The sequence below is a fragment of the Rosa chinensis genome, chromosome 5 (assembly GCF_002994745.2).
Source record: "Rosa chinensis cultivar Old Blush chromosome 5, RchiOBHm-V2, whole genome shotgun sequence".
In the NCBI taxonomy this organism is placed as follows: domain Eukaryota; kingdom Viridiplantae; phylum Streptophyta; class Magnoliopsida; order Rosales; family Rosaceae; genus Rosa; species Rosa chinensis.
In genome coordinates, this window is record NC_037092.1 from 36,358,071 (window position 1) to 36,375,395 (window position 17,325).

The following is a 17,325-nucleotide window of genomic DNA, read 5'->3' on the forward strand; positions in this document are numbered from 1 at the left end:
GTGTTCTTTCTTTCTTCTGTGAATTTGATATGAAGTCTCTTCCAAAGATACATCTGTGTGTATGGTTCAAACGACATCGTCTTTGTGCGGACAACATTTTAAACCAACTTCGTTCAGATAACCCGAGGTTTCTAAACCCAAGGGAAACCTATCTTCCTAAAACCCCAACTGAAAAAAATATATATAAAAAAAATATCTTCCTAAAACCAACTTGGTGTTTAGACGAAAATACCCTCCTAATTCGATAGAGTTATATCTGCATAGCGGGGCATTTTGGTAAACTTAAACACCACCGGCAGCAGTCACCCACAAACTTTTCGGTCACGCCTGTGGTTTTCTTTCTCTCCAAGCACAAGTACACTTCTCTTGTCTCTCCCCCACCTAAAGCCCTGAGCACCCCCCCATCAAATCTCTCTAGAAACCCCAATAATTCCATATTCCCATTTTGCCCCTGCAGTTTCTCCTCCTCAGCCATGTTCGTGTCTAGGGTTTTAGCTCGCGCTTCGAGGGCCATCCCCAGGAGCACGGTGTCCTTCGCCGCTCTACCCAATCACCGATTCCCAATCATTTCCAATCAGCCGCAGCCTCTGATTCAGGACTTGCCCAATAAGGTGCCAATACCCCCCCTAATTTTGCTTGTTTCCTCACTAGGGTTTTGCTAGGGTTTAAGGCCTTTCTGCAAATTTTACCAATTTCCTATGCTTTATGAACTCCGATTTCGATTTCTCGCACTCTTGAAGATGTGGTTTACTGCTACTCATTGGTTTAGTTGAGAAAGTTTTGGTTTTGTGTCCAACAAATTTTGGATAATAATTGTGTTGGATCGTATGGCAATTCTTCAATTGGCTGTCTGGGACTTCGTATTTTTAGATTTTGAATCTTGGGTTTGTTTGATAGAGTTCTAAAATATTTGGTATGTTAATCATTACGGTAGCCTGGTCTACAAAAAATAAAAATAAAGTAATTTATTGTGTCCTTGGCATAAGCTAACCTTGCTTCAAATGATGATTGAAGGCTCATGTGTCTGCTTGGTTAAAATTTCACCCAGGACTTTTATGTTGCAAACCATAATATCCACTGTCAACTTTAAGCCGTGATGGGGTTATCTGTAATTTTATTTTTCCTATGATATAAAGTTCGTTGGTTATTAGCTTTGATCTTCAATCTTTTCACTTTACTCAAAGATGTTGGATTTTTTGTCAATCTCTATAAGTTTGTTTCTTTTGAGAGTGTAAGGACATGATGGATGCACATTTACTCATTAAGTTTATGTTTATTTTCATTATTTACTCAAATAACAGTTGATTCCGAGTCAGGTGTCACTGTTGCATCATTCAGCCTCCAGTTCTTCTATATCTATATCTCAACTATTCGGATTCTCTTCATCTGCATCTCCGGAGCCTTCTGAAAGGGTTGGAAATGGAGGTGCTGAGAAGAGTGATGCTAAAGTTTCTGATAGTGGGGATACAAAAGTGGCTGATCAAACCAAAGAATCAGGTTCTATTCCAGATTCCCAGTCTACCAATGTTAGGAGACAACGTACTCTAAGAGGAGGTACTAAACGAACTGCATTTTCTGATTCTGATTCAGATTCAGATTCAGATTCAGATTCAGATGGTGACTTGTCTACTGAGGATCTGGTGAAACTTCTCACAGAGAAGGAAGAACTTCTGAAACAAAAGCATAAAGAGATTGAGAAGATGCAAGAGAAAGTCCTCCGCAGTTATGCAGAAATGGAAAATGTCATGGATAGAACAAGGCGCGAAGCAGAGAATACGAAAAAGTTTTCCATACAGGTCGTCCTCAGATTCAAGTTGTTGTGTTTGTATTTACATAATTCTCGTAGGACAATTTCTATTCACAGTTCCAACAAACAAACAAAAAAAAAATCTGAAGTTATATTCTGACAAGTGCTTGGAATTATAATGCAGAATTTTGCAAAGAGTTTACTAGATGTTGCAGACAATTTGGGTAGAGCTGCTTCAGTTACCAAAACCGGTTTCGCAAAAATTGATCAGTCTAAGGATTCGACTGGAACACTGCCACTTCTGAAAACTCTTCTTGAGGGAGTTGAAATGACTGAGAAACAACTTTCAGAGGTAAGCTTTTCTTATCAGGAATTCTAATCACTCACCCAGAAATGTTGACTGAATAAGTTGGCCATAAACAGCTTGTACTCGCTTGTAGATACTTGTGTTTGTTGGATGTTATATAATATGGTTGGTTGTCTCACATAATCATTCAAAACATAAAATTAGATACATGATCTTTTTCATTCATCTCATATATGAACACCTATGTTGTCAGTTAGGCTCATTCTTAAAAGTTCAAATTTATATTTCACATGCCACGTTGCAACTACTGGTGTATCAAGTTATGGTTTTTTTTACACTGACTGGTATTACCTCCAGTACTCTTAACACAATTAATCTCATTTCAGGTGTTCAAAAAGTACGGTGTTGAAAAATATGATCCTACAAATGAACCATTTGACCCACATAGGCATAATGCAATGTTCCAAATATCAGATCCTTCCAAGCCTCCTGGCACTGTTGCTCAAGTTCTCAAGGTATGCTTAATGTAATAAATTTTTTTGTATGTTTATACATGTCAGAAAGAGATTTACTGTTTTACCACTGCTTGGCATCAATAGTATAATTTACTTATCAGTGTGCAAGCCTTGGGGACACAGTTTATGTGCTGAGATTTGATTGAGCATTTGGACATCTTGACATGAAGAAATTTAGAATTGCATAAGCAGTCTGTTTATCTTCACTTACATAAATACTAGGAAAAAAAAATCAAAAAGTATGATTTTGATTTTGTCAGAAATGTAAAGGCATTATAGATTAATTACCAGATAACAGGTTTTTGCGACGCTTTTGCACCTTTGCTTTTGGATTTTACAAAACCAAGTATTGGTTCTGGTTTTTTATATATGGATTATATTGCAATTGAGAAAGACCCATGTGAATGACAAGGACCATTAATTGTTTGCATACGTGTTACTGCCATAAGGATGCCCCCAATCCCAAATGGCTTCTGCAATCTTTCATCAAATAATCCTACCTTTTTTTTCCTTCTGTTCAACAATGTGGGGTTTTAATTCAAACCTGTGGGAAGAATTCATTTTATGGTTTGATTTACTGATCTTGTGACTTATAGCATTAAGAACATGAATAAAGACCTTCCTGCATTTGTGTATTGCAGCCTGGATACATGCTACATGATCGAGTTATTAGGCCGGCTGACGTTGGTGTAACTCAAGAAGCGGAAAACAATGCAACTGAGGAAGATGCTGGCAATTGAAGTTTTTGCTGCTATAACAGATTTCACTACGGCATTCCAGTGTACTGAATTACATGACCAAATTTTTCCATGGGTTCAAGAAACTTGAATGAGATTTAATGTTATTCCATGACTTGAGGTCCAACTTTATTTCCAGTGAAGTTGTTTTTCCATGTTTTGTATGAGTTTTGAGTCTCTGAATGACAGATCATTAGGGACCTATCTGTGCCTTGCTTGTAAGTAGTTCTAGTTCTATTATGGCCTGATTACATGGAGCATGGTGTTAGTTCATACACCCAACTCTTGGCTCCATTGCAGTACCTTAATAAATATGGATGCTGGTGCTTGCTCTGAGCCAAGGGTCTGCAAACTTATTTTGTGCGTCACTGGAAGCAAATTGAAGCTTTGGCTGGAAACCATGTCATGGAGCGCTTTATTTTTCCAAATGATGAGCAACAAGCCAACAATCATGCATGGAAAGTGAGCAAAACGAAGGGACAAGTCATTTCTTACACGCATTCTATCTTGTAATATTAATGCAACGTCATTGGTCATTGTAGAAAACGACTACATAGAGAAGGACCCCCCGACCCCGTAAAGAACGCGTGATCTTATCTTGTAATATTAATGTAACGTCTTTGGTCATTGTAGTAAACGACAGTAAGGGACGTGGCCAAACTACATCTCTAATTGATATTAATGTAACGATATGTGATTGTGATATTGTGCCCCATCTCTAATAGCAAGAATTTCTATCTTATCCTCTTTCCAACCACTGCAAGTGGCCTAGTGGTTCTTGCCTAATTGAGTGTGCTCTCCAACCTAGGTTCGAACCCCGAAGCTGTCAAAGTGGACAAGCATTGTGCTGCAATACATAGTTGAAGCATTTCACATGTGCTAAAAGGGTTTATCTTAGGCATAGGAAGCCTTTGAGTTTCACTTGACAAAGTCAAAAAAAAAAAAATCTTATCCTCTTTCCTTGATTTTAGAGCACTCTACAACCCAGGTCCAGCCTGACCAAATTGACTTCCCCAACTAGCTCCATCAGCTCGCAAGTAAATCAACTTTGGTTATGGTCGAAATGGTTATATCAGTGACCCGAAAGCTCTATCGTGCGGCAGGATCAATTTTCATTCTGCTCTGAATGGTTAGACACTTAGCACAACCATTTGAACTGCCCGCCGGAAAAGAAAGAAAAAAGGTTTTGACTGACGTGATGCAGCAAAAGGTTTGAGAAAATTATTGTTTCAAGGTTAATGTGACAAACTAGATGTTATGTTCTTCTCTTAATTTGGTTTTAGGTGTCCGTTGGAAACACACCCAGAAACAGGAATTGTGACCCCTTACAAAGAAGTGCCCACAGCTCAACTCACTAATCATTATACAAACAGTCAAACATCAGCTGCTATTTCATTATGTACTACCACAACATAGCACTTGGTCCTTACTAATCCTTACTAACCCTACAGAATCCATCCTAATGCTTAGTTACATACATCATAAGTAGTATCAGACTAATATAGAAAACACACGACATCCACAGTGGGTGTTGACTTCATGTTACTACCTTACTTTCTAGGCCTCTCTAGCTTTGTCTTGACAAATGCTACACATCACTGCAACCAAAACCCACCTGAGCTTGCAGTTTTCGTCTGAGCCTCTTTCATTTTGTTCATTAATTCCAGGTTGGCACTGTGACCTTGCAAGCCCAGATCTAAATTCAGATTGTTTATACTTGAGGCCTGTGAACCATTATTATCCAATTCCTGCAATGCAGACAAAATATGTTTAATAACTTCCAGCATTGTTAATGATATTACAAAATTTCAATCTATTACAACTCAAGCACCAAAGAACTTATCCACTGGATGGAGAACACGACAAAAGAAAATTTAATTTTCACATTTCTACAAGTGATTATCATTGCAAATGCTGTTAGTTTCCAGAGTTCCCTTATAACCTAACATACTTGCAGTAAATACATAGACTTAAAATAGCATACTAGAAAAAAATATTGAATCTAATAACTCAAGACTCAAGTACTCAACTGTATATTTCACAGCAAACAACAGTATCAACTAACTGAACTTTATTTTCTCTTTCAGAACAGTAAAAAGAAGCTGATCAGTGTGCAAGAGTCATGGTAATAAAGTTCATATGCCCATGAATTGCAAGGAAATTTGACATGATTTTTTTTTTTTTTCGGCGGGCGGGTGTTGCAGAGCTATGACCATAAGATCAAGAATTTGGTTGAAGCACAATGGTTCCCTAGGTTCTAGCACCAAGTTAAATATTCAGACAATTTTCCAATTGGTTGACATTTCACATTTGACAATGAGGAAATAGAAATTTCGTGGGAACCAAGTGTATTTTGGGTTCAAATAGAATGAATTAAATAGCTGTGACCAATAACCCTATAAGATGCTATTGGACAGGGAGGGGCCACAGCAGTTCCTAAACACAGAGGAATGCAGAGTCTACACCACAAACAAAAAGCACAAATGCAAATGATAGTTGAGTAGGAGTTTAAAGGTCTTACCTCAGCTTCTTGCTCCTTGAATTGATCAGCGTTTGACTTCCCATACATCTTATCACTCAGCACAGTAGATTGGTCTCCCTCACTAGCGTTCTCCGCATCCTCCATGTCCTCAATCCTTTTCTCAACCGCCTTCCTCTGCTCCTCTAGCAAAACAACCTACACAATGAATCATAAGCAGATAAGCCCTGCTGATAATGACAAAACAAAGTAACTTGGAATCTCAAGCAGCAGTTTTCATCCTTCAAAGTCAAAATCTCAAGCAAAGCCCAACCCTGAAGCATCTTTTCTATTCTCGACATCTCTCAAAGTCAAAAGCATAAGTGTTTGTCCTGAATTCGTTATTTCTATCAAATTTCTTTAGCTCTGAAAGATTTCGCAAGTGTTCATACAAATCAAAATTGGAACTGATACAATTCATACCTAACAAAGAACAGAAACTTCAAACCTAACAGATGCAATTCAAACCTAAATGAATATAAGCAGACAATTTTTTTTTTTTTTTAAATTATTATTATAAAAAAAAAAATCTGACTAACAAAGTACAAGCTCAAAGTGTACAGTATACAAAACTTCAAATTACAAAGAAATCCACATAATTTAATCACTTCTGCAACAAAACCCTAAATTTCCATAAACCCTAACTACTCTGACCTTCATATACAGTGAATACAAACACACAGATACCTATGCTACTTCACTTACAGGCGTGTAGCGGAACTTCCGGCGGGGCCGCTCGTCGCCGGAGCCGGGCTCGGCGGCTGCGGAGTTAGGTGCAGAAGAAATTGGGGTCCAGCGGCAAAGGAGGAGGCGAGAGCTGTTGTCGTTGTTTCGGGCGTTGGATTGGGAGCGAGAGCTGAAGGAGGACGGTGACGGCGGCACGTGGACCCACTTCTTCTTCCACCTCCTGACGGGGCCGCTGAAGACGGTGGTTGTTGGGCCGTACCTGGAGGACGCTCGGCTCAGTCTGGACCCGGCTCCCTCCATCTTCTAGTGCTCTCTTCGCTTTTCTGCTCTCTCAGCTTTTGGGTTTTGTGTAGAGTGAAGAAGTGAGTGACTATTCTCAAGGTTTAAAAGCATAGTTTGTTTGGTAAAGAACGCGACGACGCCGTTTAGCTCCTGGGACGAAACGCACCGCTTACCCTTTTAATGCTCAACACATCAATGCAGGACTCGCTGTTGGTGTGAAAAAGGGAATTATCATTTAAATATTGTCACGTTAATAAAATTCGACGAAAATGTTAAAAAAAAAAAAAAAAAAAAAATTGTATTCCAGATAAGAAAAATTATAGATTGGACAATCTTTGGTCTAACATCATTTCCATCAGTGTGTTTTTGTTTATGAAGTGGACACAAAAATTTTACACATTTTTATTGTATGAGAATTGCATGATCCTTTATGGCATTTATGTTGCATGTCTGATGAAGTATTGAGATCATTCGAAAAGAACCGGGACTATAAGTAGTTTTAGTATGATGCAAATCCATATGTATGTGCAAATTGTTGTCTACATTATCAGAAGTAAAATGTATGACCATTAAAAAAAAAATGTATCATAAATACTTGAGATGTTAGAAGGAACTAAACATATCAAAATCAACCTGCACCGTTTAGTATTGTGTCTTATAGTTTAACATTGATTGGATTTCGATAGTATACTCTTTTCAACCCCAACATCAAATGCACATAATGATTTATAGGGAAATGATGAAAAACTCCACTTTGGATTAGGGAATGATAAAACATTCCAAGTTATTTTCATGTTTTCATTTGTGCCATTTTTACTCATATTTATCTTTTTAACTTTTATCGTTTCACTTTTACTTTTAATGTGAATAGTATAAAAAAAATTTCTTTTCTGACTGAGCGTGATAAGTCCATATCTTAAATTTATGATTTTAAGCATTTATTACGGCTAGAATTCATCATCTATATTCAAGGGTAAATAGTTAATTTTTATTATTCATAATTTCAATTCTTAGCATAGTAGAACTACATACTATTTGCAAAGAGACTAGAAGTGTAAAAAGAATGAGAAAAGTTAAAGAAACAGAAAGATTTTAGATCAAATCTCAGTAGAAATACCTTCAATTATATTGTCTAATTTTAACAATTGCAAAAAATTATAAAAATGAGTTTCTGAGTTACATAAACTCTTTTTGATACTCTTTATGAAGTGCTTCTTAGAAGAAGTAAATCAATGTATAAAACTTGAAACTTTTGTACTCCTATAGCACCGACAACCAAAGTCAAATATATATATACGATGGTCTTCATGCGTGAATAGGTAGGAGGATATAAATGAATCAAATGATTGTCACATCAAGATAATTGATTCATGAAAGGTATCATACCATGGAGTGAGGTAGGCCTCATCATTTAGCCATTCGGCTCTAAATCCGCTCTAAGCCCGCCCGGCCCTTGCATTAGGGCGGGCCGGCCTTACCCTTTCTCAAATAGGGTAGGGTAGGGTCATGCAAATGAAGGCCGGACCTACCCTACAGCCTAGCCCGGCCCGACCCTTTAAGCCCGCCCAATTAAGCCCTAATAATTTTCTATTTTTTAAATATGTTTCTCTTTAGTCTATAACATACAACTTATTTATTTTTTGTAGGGGTGGGCATTTTGAACCGAAAATGGGGTTACCGACCCGAACCGCACCGAAAAAACGGTTCGGTAACCGCACCGAACTAAAACGGTTTCGTTTTATGATCACACCGAACCGTATAAAAGCGGTTTGGTTGCGGTTTCGGGTCATAAACCGCCCGATTTAAACCGACCCACACCTAATTTATTTTAATTATATTTTATTTATTTATTATTTCTTTATTGATGGAAATGTTGGTTTTCAATATAAAAGAAATCCATTTTTGATTAAGTTCTCGGTTTGTAATAAGTTGCTATGTTTGATTGATCATTGATATATACATATATGTGTGTGTGTGTGTGTGTAATAAGTTGCTATGGTCTTTCTGCAAGTTGCTTGATATTTGGGTGATATTTGCCGATTTGTGTGGACTCTAAATGCATTCAAAATTTATTTATGCCTTATTGAAATCGTTAGGTACAAATAAACCTAATTTTGGCTCTCTCTTTCTAGTTGAAATTAATAAATCGCTCCAAACCGAAACCGACCCGCACCGCACTGAAAAATGGTGTAACCAAAATAATCGGTTCAACCCTTTTGTAATGCGGTTGCGGTTTGATATATAGATCAACCGAAAAAAAGCGGTTTGGGCCTCAAACCGAACCGCGCCCACCCCTAATTTTTGTAATTGATTTCCTAAACTTTATTTTCTTTAATTTTTGTTTCCTTTGTTAAACAACAATTAATTTTGGGAGATTTAGAGAGATAGTTAATTGAATATAACCATCTTAACTAATATTTATAAATGTCATAATTTATAAGTTAATTCCAATATATATATATATATATATATATATTAAATATGATCAACAAAAAACAATGAGTCTTATATTACCTATATAACCATTGAGCCACATTTTGAGATAAAAAATAAAAGGAAATAATATATTTCTTTTTGTTAAACAAATTAAGGCCATTTTAGGCCCATTTCGACCCTATTTGGCTCTATTCGGAAGGCCGACCCGACCCTGCCCTTTTGGCCTTAGTGGCTCGGGCCTTTCGGGTGGGTAAAGGTTGGCATATTTAAGCCCCGACCCGACCCTACCCGGCTCTAAATTTTGTTGACTTTGACTAGGTCCGGCCCGACCCTAAGCCCTAAAATTTAGGGTAGAGCCGGCCCTAGCCCAGCCCATGATGACTCCTAGAGTGAGGAGTATCATGTAAGATAATTAAATGCACGACAAGAAACTAGGAAACATTATCAACTACAAGGTAATAAAATCTCTATGTTTCTAACAAAACTGCTTTTGATAGAAACTGCTTCAACAAAAAAATTTGTAACAATGTGCTTGGACAAAAGAATTCAAACACTCATAGGGCAAGTTTGTTTCACAAGATTATCATGCTTCACCTTAATTTCTATAACAGTCCTGGACTCTTCTAACCTAACTTATGCTATACTAATATATGACCCATGTTTGGTGCTCCTATGACTAAGGACTACGATAAAAAAAAGAAGTATTAATAAGAAAGAATAACAACAGAAGAAAGAAGAACACTAGAAGAAGCCTGATTGGTGGAGATGAAAAAGAACATAGGAGAACCAACTGATGATTAACAATTAATCAAGCCTTGATGAACTATGCAAAAAATAGTGAAGATTACAACCCATAAACAAATCACCTTTAATAAAACAAATTATAGTAGATAGACGAAGAAGAAGGTAAGAGGGGTCGAAGAGGAGAGTGAAAATTAATCGATTAGTGCAAGAAAGAGAGCATGAAAGTGAACCCGAACAAGAGCTGTTGAAGGAGTGAGCCCAACATTACCGGAGCAAAACGACGCCGCATGTTTTTCCTTTTGTTGGATAATCCCCGTTTTGCCCTCTATCTTTGCAGCTAAAACTGCCAGGCTCTGAGCTTCAGTCTTTGCTCTGCATTCCAGTGCAAGCAAAAACAACAAAGGGAAGCAATGGAGCTCTGCCTCACTGCCATCAATGGTGGCTCCACAGCGGTCCTCAACTCAAACCCATCACGCTCCTCACCCTCCCTTCTTCTCCCCAAAAACCCTTCTTCTCTCCAACTCTACACTTCTCGCAGACCCCCCTCTCTTTCCCGCCAATTCCACCCTCTCCAATTCGCGGTCTCGTCCTCTTCTTCCACCGCTACCACCTCCGAGATAGACCAACTTCCGGCCGACATCAGCGTCACAGAGACCCAACAACCCAATTCCAGAGTAACTTTGCTCAATTTCCCAAACTCTCATCTTTTTGTTTTTTTGGTTAAATACTTAGCACTCGTCTATGTGATCTGAATGCAGGTGAAGTTGAGCATACAAGTGCCGCCGGAGGTCTGCGATGACTGTTACAAAAAGGTTATAGTCGAGTTCACGAAGCAAGCAAAGGTTCTGCCTCTATTTCATTTCTCATGGTTTTGAACTAGCTTGTCAGGAAAGAAAGTTGAATTGTGAGTTTGTTTATTTATATGGGTTTAATGTGCTCAGGTTCCGGGGTTCCGGCCTGGAAAGAGGGTGCCGGAGAGTATTCTTGTGAGTTATGTAGGGAAGAAAAGTGTAGACAAGGCTGCCATTGAGTCTATTCTGAGGAGGACCCTTCCACATGCCATGTCTTCAGTATGTTTTAAGTTCATAGTAAATATTTTTATTTTGGTTGCTTAGATTTTTGTAATTGCGAGTTAATGTGGGTATTTGATTGCTTAGTAGTGTTGTCAAGTAATGTTATTTAATATTTAGCTTATTGGGAATGGATTAAGAATTTAAGAGTTATAATGTTGCAACATCTGCTACATGTTTCTAGTAAAACCCCTCTTAAGATTCTAGAGTTCTCAATTGAAGGTTGGCCTGCTCTTGTTTTACAGATGACCGGCACGGCTTTGACAGACTCAGTCAGCATTCTGACCAAATTTTCTGAGCTAGAGCAGGCCTATTCTTCTGGCACCTCTCTCAGGTTCTTAAAAGAGACATGTTTTAAGTCACTGTTTCACTTTTTTGATATTCGTACTTAGTTCCACCTCAAAATATCATGACATACTCACATTTAAGAAAGGGGAGGCATGTTTAATTGGATCATTTTGACCAGTATTCGTCTTCATGTTCGATTAGATTGATCATACTCACTAGTTCATCTTGTGCTCCAGATATGATGTGATTGTTGATGTAGCACCAGAAGTGAAATGGATTCCTGAGAATGGATACAAGAATTTGAAGGTCGCCGTTGAGATAGACAGTGACATAGATGCTCAAAAGGTTTCTGAACAAGAATTAAGACGCCGTCACAAGTCCCTAGGGGCTTTAAGAATTGTAACTGACAGAGGACTACAGGTAACTAATGTTCAAGTTACTCAAATATTCAAATATGGATATGCTCTCCTCTCTTTTTTGTTTTTTCTTTTCTTCGGGTAATATTCATGATTGGCACTATTTTGCACGTTCATGTGATATGCACCTTAAAGGACTACTCTTGGAGTAAATTTTGTCCAAGATTGCATGAAAACAGTTAGATTAGCATATGTTGCTCAAGTTTCTTTATGGGATTCATGTCATACTTGAGATACTCGGAAGCTGATCACGCAACATCAGGGAATCAGTTAATAAATCTTATGTGTATCAGTTACATACTACTTTACAGTGGTAGGTTGGGCTTGTAGGGATTTGTTCTGATGATTAAATCTTCAAATGATAGGTCATTAAATTTTTATATATGTATTTCAATTGTCCAAATAAATGGACACTCCCTATACTACATAAGCTTTATTTGTCCAACAGAGAAGAGATTTAGAAGATTATTAACCACATCTGAGTAGTTTTCGACTGCATCTTCTGAGATGCAGTGGAAGTCCTACTTGAAATATATTCAGATACTTCCATATAATGTTGCTGATCTCACTTGGATTAAAGAATAATATTCATTGAGTTTTTGTTGAATTTTCAAAAGAAACAAATATACTTGCATTAGAAAATCTTCTTCAGCAAGTTGTAGGATGTTTGTAACAAACAAAGCAAATACTCCTACAGGTTGGCGATCTTGTTGTCCTTGATATATCTGCAACAACAATAAATCAAGACGAATCAAATGTTCAAAATATTCCATCTGCAGAGAGTAAAGGTTTGTCAAGATTCTTCTGTTTCTCCCCTTCTGTTTTAATGTGAATTACTCTTGCAGAGGGATATCTCAACTCTAATTTCTACTTGCAGGTTATCATTTTGATACAGAAGATGGTGATGAACTAATTCCCGGTTTCCTTGATTCGATAATTGGAATTCAACGAGGTGAAACAAAGTCTTTTCCTCTTGTATTTCCTGAATCATGGGCACAGGAAAATCTCCGAGGAATTCATGCTCAATTCAATGTGAGTGCTTTTCTGTATTAAGGACCTGCATTTTGTTCACCAAAAGAACATCATAAGAAACAATAGGCATCTGCATGTCTTTAAGAAAGAACTTATCACTGTTTTCTTCTTTTAACCGTCCAGCTCAGCTCAGTTAAATCGAAATATGATTAATCAATAGTTGAAGTTTAAGCAAGTCTTTTCATTGAATTTATTATGTAATTTATTTTCGTCTGGATTTTTTTCCAGAATAAAGTTAAGGTCATTTTTCTTAAATTTGATGAGTTTGAAAAAGGTGTAATAGTGTTTTATACTCTTAATACACTAAAAATTGACTTCATTCAATTGCCACCGTCCAGGTACCCAGTCGCTATGCAACAGCTTTTAAGTTTTTGACTTTTTGTAACAGGCTACACAATTATCTTGAGAAGATGTTTTATGCATCAAAGATACTAAATAAACTTTTTGTTTCTTTTTGGGTCTCCTTTAGGTTGAATGCAAGGAGTTATTTTACAGAGATTTACCCGAATTGGATGACTCCCTTGCTCCTAAGCTTCTTCCTGGATGCACCACCCTGGAACAGGTGGCCTCTATGAACTTTTGAATACTCTCTCTGGACTGCTGCTTCAAATTGTACTGTGTTCAAATATGAATGAAATTTTCTGCACATCTGTAGGTCAAGGAATCACTCTTGCAAAAATGCCAGGAAGTAGAGCAAACAGCTAGAGAGCAAGCAGCAGATAATGCCATTCTAGATCAGCTTTGCAAGGTGATTTTAATTTCTAAGATTATATTCAATTTTTGCAACCTTTTGTTGGTCTTTACCTTTTCAAACAAGGCAGTGCATACCCTTTTCATCTGTGGGAGCGCGCATACAGTTAAAGTGTTTGATATACACATAAGCATAAACCTTAAGTTGACTGGAGTAGGACCCTAAAGGTTTGACAAGTTAGTAGACTGTTAAGCACAGTATCTTTTGTGACGTGGTGGATGTGTGTGTACCTTTGTGCCATTGTTCGTTGTACCTTTTTTTTTTCTTTTTCTTCCAGCCATCTTAACGTAGTTACATTGCGGTGCAATATCGGAAGATGGCTAAGGGAAGAGCTAAAGTAGAAATAGCCGTGTTTGGTTTCTTATTTTTAAAATGTACATATTCACCGAGGACTAAATTAATTATTTCAATTTTCGAACAAAACTTGATTACATTGGAATGACTTTTCAATCAAAACTTGAGTCCTTCTGGATATTTTTCAAAATCAAGGCTTAATTGACTGCAAACCCAAGTTATTATCTCAAGATCCACAAAATATGTATCTTGAGTTTGTGTACAACAATGTTTCTTTGCAGCTAGCTTCCAGCTGGTAAATATTAGACAGTTAATTCTGTTGTTGTTGTTGTTGTCGTTTTTTTTTTTTAAAAAAAAAAAATTTAGAATGCCAAAAAAAGTAATGCATGTACAAGTAGAAACTAACTCCATTAGAAACAGATATAGCCTAGAAATCCCTTTTAGAAAGTTAGGCCAAGCTAATTTAAATCCTAAAACGACATAACAGTAAATAAAAACCATGTTCATAAAGTCAAAGGGGAGATTTAGGAGTTGGTTGCCCTGGTGTAGATCTGCCGGTTCACATGAGCAGACACCATCCTGATTGAGCCACGAGCCATCAACTCCTTGGTTGCTCTCCTTGCCAGAGACCCAGTGATCCTGAGACTATCGGATAGAATGAATGGTATGTTGAGCTTGAACTTGGGAACCTCAAACAGGAGCTTGTCGTAGGTGGCCTGGTCAAAGAGCACCATGCTGTTGGCCTTCTCTAGTTGCTTTCCTTTGCTCCACTTCTTCTTGTTCTTCTTGTTCTTCTTCTTGGTGGGCTTCAATGAGGCTTGGGGAGCATTTTCCTTCTTCAGAGGCATTGAAGAATTTTCTCTCAAACTCTCAGATTATTCTCTATTGCTCTCTGTTCGTTTGGTATCTATATGTCTTTGTCGCTGCACCACTGCGTCCTAGTTATAGCAGTCTATGCATGTATTGCAATATGCAACTAAACAATAAGCATAGAAAGCCTACACCAATTGGGAGATTTTTTTTTTTTTTTTTCCAGCAAGTAGGAAGTTGATCCTACAAGGATATCATCAGTCAAAGCACCTCTTAAGTATTATTACCCCTTGTACTTGGTAGACTCGAACTCTACTCCATATTTAAGAATCGCTAGGCACAAAGAGAGAGGGTAATGGAGGTGAGAGCAGCTAGTGAATCCTGTATTCTGCTCACTAATATTAATTCTTATTTAGCAAACATATTATAAGACAGCAATACATATGTACAACATAAACTAATTCCTTATCTTTCTATTGAATCCACAAAGGAGATACATATGTACGCCTATTAAGACATTTTTTTAAGTGTTGGGCCTGTTGGCATGTCAAAAGTTTTAAATTTCTCCCTGATACAGGAAACTTCTTTTGTAGTAACTGTGTCTTGTTGCTTGCAGATGGTAGAGGTTGATATTCCTCAATCCTTGTTTGAGGAACAAGGCAGGCAGCTTTATGGAGGCAAACTTTTAGAGATACAGGTAGTAGATACCATGTACTTTTATTTGGTATTGCGGATTGAATTGTGCATGTATGAGTTGGCATGAATTTGTGTGTATTTCTCTATTATAATCTTTCATCTTTTGGTTGTTGTGTTTGCGCAGGCAAATGTAAAATTAAATGAAGAGCAATTGGCTACACTGTCAGGTAAGAAGGCAGTGGATGAGTACCTTCTACACCAGAAGGAGAATATCATGAATATGATAAAACAGGGTATGGCTGTCGGAGACATATTTAAACGGGAAAAGTTGCAGGTATATAAATTTGTATGATCAGATTAACTATCAAGATTTTTCTGTCTGGAGCCTTTTTGTAATATGCTTCATAGCACGGTCTTTCGAAATTTACATATTTAACTGCAAACCTATCACTCATTCACAAATAAAATGTGGTTTGTTGCTTTTGCAGTTCTCAACCGACGATCTTGTGAAAGAGGTCGAAAATTCCATTGCTGAATTCAAACGTCAAAAACAGGATTATGATGAGGAACGTGTTAAGGGACAGGTTAGCATATGCCATATTTTAAGTTTCAATTGCCTTGGACCTAATTTCCGAATCTCCCACTCTGTCTCACCACTTGGACTTGCTCTGCTTTACTTTATTTGGACCGGTTCTTCAGTGTTTTGACTTCTGCCGAATATACTAGGAGCAGTTTTCCATTATTGTTCTTTACTAGTATTTGATTAGTGACAATTACAGCATCTCTTCCAATATTTGTGCAGGTCCAAGAAATTTTAGAGGGAGCAAAGGTGCTTGAATGGTTAAGAGAACATACAGAGATTCAGTACATAACTAGATGACAGAGTGGAGAAAGCATGTCTGCATCCGCGTGGTAGCCTGGTAGGTTCCAAAGTTTTGGGCACGATGGTACAGGAGGCTACTCATATGTTTAGTGACGTTTCGGGAGAGCTGACAAAGTTTGAAGCATGCCTATTTTTTCCTGGTTTCTTGGGTTTAGAGCCTTTACCTTTGTTTTTGTTTGTTTGATAAACGAAACCACTGCGATGTTGAAACATCAAGAAGTTACTTTATAAACTCAATCCTATTCAATAGAATGCCCAGCTTTGAAGTTCTCAATTGCTTTGTACAAAAAAAAAAAATCATCAAAATAAGCAAATACAGAGAGTTATAATATATACGATAACTGCAATCCTCCATGCAGCTGCAAGGTGTATGCAACTGAGAACACACCCAATTGAATCAATTTTCATTCTCCAAACTAAGGGCTAGTTTGGAATTGCTGTGACTTAAAAAAAAAAACTGTTGATGTTGTGTTATGAGAATAATCAGCTGTGAATTAAAACAGTTTTGTGTTTGGTAAATAATATTTTTAAAAGTGCTGTCAGTATATAAAACAACTGCAAAATGTGTTTTGATCCACAGCAGCTTCTAAAAACGATCTCTAGGCTGCTTCTAAAATCTGTTGTCAGTGACATATAACTTTCAATTAAAACTGCTTTTATTTATTTACCAAACACAATAAAATCTAAAATTTTGAACAAAAGCTGATTTTTTTTTTTAAAAGCGAAATAATCCCAAACGGCGCCTAACCCGACTTTTCCGAGTTCTTTTATTTTCATCAAAAAGAGATAAGAGCCCGTCATGTCTTGCGGTCAGGGGACTCTCCCCTTATAGTGTTCACCATTGTTTGGCTACACAACTTTGTTATTTATTTGCTACACACTACACCCCTTCTAACACAAACATTGCTCAATAAATAGTTGATTCACCCTTGAATGTTATTGAAATTGACAGAGTTTTGTTTCATACTCCTTGTTCTCTAATATCATTGTGGCTGCTTCTTTACAGACTTGAGACTTTCTATAGTTTTAGGGTGTATTGATATATCAAGGAGACTGATTTGATGCAGAGATAGATTGGTTTCATGCATTAGTAAACTAATTGATACTTGAAAATACCAAACAGAACAATATTGAGTTATAATCAATAGAACAACTTAACTAAGAAATCACTG

General features: G+C 37.3%; 4 protein-coding genes across 8 annotated transcripts; 2 read left to right on the forward strand and 2 right to left on the reverse strand.

Annotated features, from left to right (window-relative positions):
* Positions 1-330: 330 nt before the first annotated feature.
* On the forward strand, positions 331-3,580 carry LOC112167635 (grpE protein homolog 2, mitochondrial). 5 transcript variants are annotated; one of them, XM_040507422.1, is made up of 6 exons: positions 331-611; positions 1,302-1,554; positions 1,657-1,796; positions 1,932-2,099; positions 2,441-2,569; positions 3,211-3,580. In XM_040507422.1, the coding sequence occupies exons 1-6, from the start codon at positions 474-476 to the stop codon at positions 3,307-3,309; spliced, it is 927 nt and encodes a 308-aa protein (XP_040363356.1). In that variant the 5' UTR covers positions 331-473; the 3' UTR covers positions 3,310-3,580. The 5 variants fall into 5 exon arrangements, with proteins under 5 accessions (XP_040363356.1, XP_024160446.1, XP_024160444.1 ...); XM_024304678.2 differs by having other exon boundaries at positions 332-611; positions 1,302-1,497; positions 1,603-1,796; XM_024304676.2 differs by having other exon boundaries at positions 333-611; positions 1,302-1,497; positions 1,591-1,796.
* Positions 3,581-4,615: 1,035 nt separating this feature from the next.
* LOC112165557 lies at positions 4,616-6,871 on the reverse strand. Its single transcript, XM_024302110.2, has 3 exons — positions 6,530-6,871; positions 5,828-5,983; positions 4,616-5,054 (listed from the first exon to the last, which is right to left on the reverse strand). The coding sequence occupies exons 1-3, from the start codon at positions 6,809-6,811 to the stop codon at positions 4,902-4,904; spliced, it is 591 nt and encodes a 196-aa protein (XP_024157878.1). The 5' UTR covers positions 6,812-6,871; the 3' UTR covers positions 4,616-4,901.
* A 3,450-nt stretch (positions 6,872-10,321) lies between these two features.
* On the forward strand, positions 10,322-16,427 carry LOC112201633 (trigger factor-like protein TIG, Chloroplastic). The gene is made up of 13 exons (XM_024342537.2): positions 10,322-10,647; positions 10,732-10,815; positions 10,915-11,043; positions 11,289-11,377; positions 11,568-11,751; positions 12,445-12,535; positions 12,625-12,779; positions 13,249-13,341; positions 13,435-13,527; positions 15,251-15,331; positions 15,455-15,604; positions 15,759-15,854; positions 16,073-16,427. The coding sequence occupies exons 1-13, from the start codon at positions 10,384-10,386 to the stop codon at positions 16,148-16,150; spliced, it is 1,587 nt and encodes a 528-aa protein (XP_024198305.1). The 5' UTR covers positions 10,322-10,383; the 3' UTR covers positions 16,151-16,427.
* On the reverse strand, positions 14,183-15,244 carry LOC112201634 (40S ribosomal protein S25-3-like). Its single transcript, XM_024342538.2, has one exon. The coding sequence runs from the start codon at positions 14,670-14,672 to the stop codon at positions 14,349-14,351; it is 324 nt and encodes a 107-aa protein (XP_024198306.1). The 5' UTR covers positions 14,673-15,244; the 3' UTR covers positions 14,183-14,348.
* Positions 16,428-17,325: the final 898 nt, after the last annotated feature.

What these genes read in the sequence shown, in the direction of transcription:
- LOC112167635 (XM_024304676.2), top strand. Translation starts at nt 474, where the DNA reads ATGTTCGTGTCTAGGGTTTTAGCTCGCGCTTCGAGGGCCATCCCCAGG. An exon ending in TTCAGGACTTGCCCAATAAG is followed by an intron (nt 612 to 1,301) that starts GTGCCAATACCC and finishes CTCAAATAACAG; the next exon opens with TTGATTCCGAGTCAGGTGTC. An exon ending in CTGAGAAACAACTTTCAGAG is followed by an intron (nt 2,100 to 2,440) that starts GTAAGCTTTTCT and finishes ATCTCATTTCAG; the next exon opens with GTGTTCAAAAAGTACGGTGT.
- LOC112201633 (XM_024342537.2), top strand. Translation starts at nt 10,384, where the DNA reads ATGGAGCTCTGCCTCACTGCCATCAATGGTGGCTCCACAGCGGTCCTC. An exon ending in TAACTGACAGAGGACTACAG is followed by an intron (nt 11,752 to 12,444) that starts GTAACTAATGTT and finishes ATACTCCTACAG; the next exon opens with GTTGGCGATCTTGTTGTCCT. An exon ending in AGGAACGTGTTAAGGGACAG is followed by an intron (nt 15,855 to 16,072) that starts GTTAGCATATGC and finishes ATATTTGTGCAG; the next exon opens with GTCCAAGAAATTTTAGAGGG.
- LOC112201634 (XM_024342538.2), bottom strand. Translation starts at nt 14,672, where the DNA reads ATGCCTCTGAAGAAGGAAAATGCTCCCCAAGCCTCATTGAAGCCCACC.
- LOC112165557 (XM_024302110.2), bottom strand. Translation starts at nt 6,811, where the DNA reads ATGGAGGGAGCCGGGTCCAGACTGAGCCGAGCGTCCTCCAGGTACGGC. An exon ending in GGAAGTTCCGCTACACGCCT is followed by an intron (nt 5,984 to 6,529) that starts GTAAGTGAAGTA and finishes TTCATTGTGTAG; the next exon opens with GTTGTTTTGCTAGAGGAGCA. An exon ending in TCAAGGAGCAAGAAGCTGAG is followed by an intron (nt 5,055 to 5,827) that starts GTAAGACCTTTA and finishes TCTGCATTGCAG; the next exon opens with GAATTGGATAATAATGGTTC.